Source organism: Anneissia japonica, unplaced genomic scaffold (assembly GCF_011630105.1).
Source record: "Anneissia japonica isolate Jap-2015-1 unplaced genomic scaffold, ASM1163010v1 scaffold55627_len2740_cov147, whole genome shotgun sequence".
NCBI classification, from domain to species: Eukaryota; Metazoa; Echinodermata; class Crinoidea; order Comatulida; family Comatulidae; genus Anneissia; species Anneissia japonica.
Window position 1 is genome coordinate 1 of NW_022730617.1, and position 2,740 is coordinate 2,740.

The 2,740-nt window shown below is 33.1% G+C and overlaps 1 protein-coding gene across 1 annotated transcript; it reads right to left on the reverse strand.

Annotated features, from left to right (window-relative positions):
* Positions 1-1,001: 1,001 nt before the first annotated feature.
* LOC117114972 (protein PRRC2B-like) lies at positions 1,002-2,650 on the reverse strand (the record flags this gene model as incomplete). Its single annotated transcript, XM_033258601.1, is given in 4 exon segments — positions 1,002-1,111; positions 1,316-1,524; positions 1,720-1,884; positions 2,451-2,650. Coding segments are annotated over 4 exon segments (684 nt in total), but the record flags the coding sequence as incomplete, so codon positions are not given.
* Between the last annotated feature and the right edge of the window lie 90 nt (positions 2,651-2,740).

Consider the following 2,740-nt stretch of genomic DNA (forward strand, 5'->3'; position numbering starts at 1 on the left):
AGCCCAAATAATAATAAGAATAACAATAATAATAATAATAATACTGTAATAATAATAATAATAATAATAATGATAACAACAACAATAACAATACATCAATAATAATAAAAAAAAAATAATAAAGTAATAATAATAATAAACACGAATGTTATAGAAATATTTCAATTAAGTGAATCAATAAATCGATAAAGTTAATTAAGTAGCGGATTGGTGATTATAATATATATACATACATATATATATACATATACACATACATACACAAATGATGACAATCAGTACTTATTCAATAATTGTTGCTTAAAAAGTTTTTTTAAAATTGCTTAATGAGTTCAGAGACCTTAGTGCTTGTGGAATGTTATTCCATATCTTTGACCCCTGGTATGATATACTTTTCTGACCAAACTGAGATTTTTTTATTGCTATATACATATCATTTTTATTTCTTGTATTATATTCATGAATGCTAGATCATTCAAATCACCAAACAGCTTCACCTAACATAGCAGTCATATTATTTCATTTAACAATCTCAATTCTTCAAAAGAGCAAGAAGAGTATCTCACTGGCACCACATTAAATAGTTTTTAAAACTACCTTTTAAAACAAGTTCTGGTAACAATCAGTGTTTTAAATGCTTGAGTACATAGTTCTAAAAAGAACTGTTGTCTTTGTCAATAAATGACTATCATGAACAGCAAAGAATGATTTAAACTGGGGGAAAACCACCAGGAAGTGAACATGATGACACAGTATGATGTAACACACAGAGAGGTAATTTCCCAATGACTCATAGACAAACTTCTAATAAAGCATCATTCTCAAACACACATGGCCAAAAAACCTGGCTTCTGGCAGTTAAATGTTTTCAAGTAAGAACTACCTATGATAATTGTTGGTCTGATCTTGGGAAAACCATTTTAGGAGAAAAATGTTTACATGTGTCAGTTAGACACAATCTGCAAACTAAAGAAGAGATGTTAACTAGCAAAACTACATACCTTTTGTCAGGATAATGGTTAAAAGTAGAAGCTGGCTGTGGCTGCATAGTATGGAAATTTCCAGGATAATTGGCTCCGGGACCACTATTTTGGAATCGTGCACCATATGCCTATCATAGAAATAAGAAAAAAAAAGCTTCATTCAGGTTGCATTTTCTATTTTCAGAGGGAATCCAGAATGTAGTTAGGGTTGGGGCATTCCAGAAACATCTATCTATTATACTCCTGGCCAAGCATCCAACTCAAACTCACAAAAGCCTTAAAGCTATGCTCTAATGAATGAAACTTCTTATACAAATACTACATATACTCACGTATGGTGGAATCATTCCTCTAGGACGGAGTTGTGGGGTTCCTGCCACATGAGGCACTTGCGAGAGTGGGGCTCCGCCATTGATAGACATCTGCCTGACTGACATTGATGATGGCTCCTTTTCCTGAGCATCACTATTCTTGGATTCCCCATCATTGGCACTACTTGACTTGTTCAGAGAACCACCTCCTTCCTTCCAACTCCCTACATCTTTAAAATTAAATTTATAGAGTTTAGAATTTGTAATTGATACTGTTCACTTAAGTTTATATCACTATTATAGTAACAGTCTATTAAATGATGAAAATAAATAGATTGAAGGGTATATAAATAAATTACTTGGAGTAGATATCAATTGATTGTGACCAAAGTAATAAACTAGTAATATATGTTGGGTATGCTTACTCTGAGGCCGTAGGCTTGGGCCTGGCCCATACGGCTGTTCTGTGCTGGTAGAAGAAGGTTTCTGCTGCTGTTGCTCTGTTTTTTGTTGCTGAGCATTTAACTCCTTTGATCCAAGACTTGGGAACTCCTCTTGAAAATCTTGAGGTTTGTAGCCTCGGACACCAACTACACAAGACCAACACAAAAATGGTGATCATTATTCTCTTTTTGAATTCAACTACAAGAAAACCTAGATCTTGAACACTCTTGGATGTAGAAATTCCACAAATTTGAAAAATGAAAGCATTTTCATGTGATAAATATTTTACATGTGAAAACATTTTAAATTAAAGTATGCATCAGTTTCCTCCTATTTCTTACTTAAGGCAAGCCCAGACCCCTTCCATTCCACCCAAAAAAAAAAAAACCTCAAAGATACCTACATACATTTTACTCCATAATTATAGCTGTATTTCAGCTTTATACTAACTTACAGTATGTTATAATTGCTATTGTCATTTTGCGTTACCATATTTGATGATTTATTGATTAAATTATAATGCTACAATGATTTTGAGCTTTAGGATGATTCCTGAATTTAGATTTTTGTGAAGTGCATATGTATGTGGAATGCACTATTATACAAGATACAAGATACTTTTATTGTCACTTATAGAAAAAATTCACAAGTAAAATTCTTTTTCCTGATGCTTATACACGTAATGAACTGACTTATCAATATATTGTCCTACCTTTCTTTCCATCTTTGTTGACAATGGATCCCCAGGACTTGGCATTTCCAGGTTCTACTAAATTCTGTTGTGATTTCTGAATGTCTGAAGGCTGGATGGTTGTATGTCCACCAGGAATCGGTACTGGCCTCGCTCCCTGCTGGCTTCCAGCAGTTGCATTTACAGGAGGGGAACTGGAATAAAGGTTATTGAACCCAATTCTTAAACTTACCCATGCAAAAACACAATATATAGTAATTATAGGTAATGTACTAAAAAATTAAATGTTTATAAAATTTGCACAATTTCAT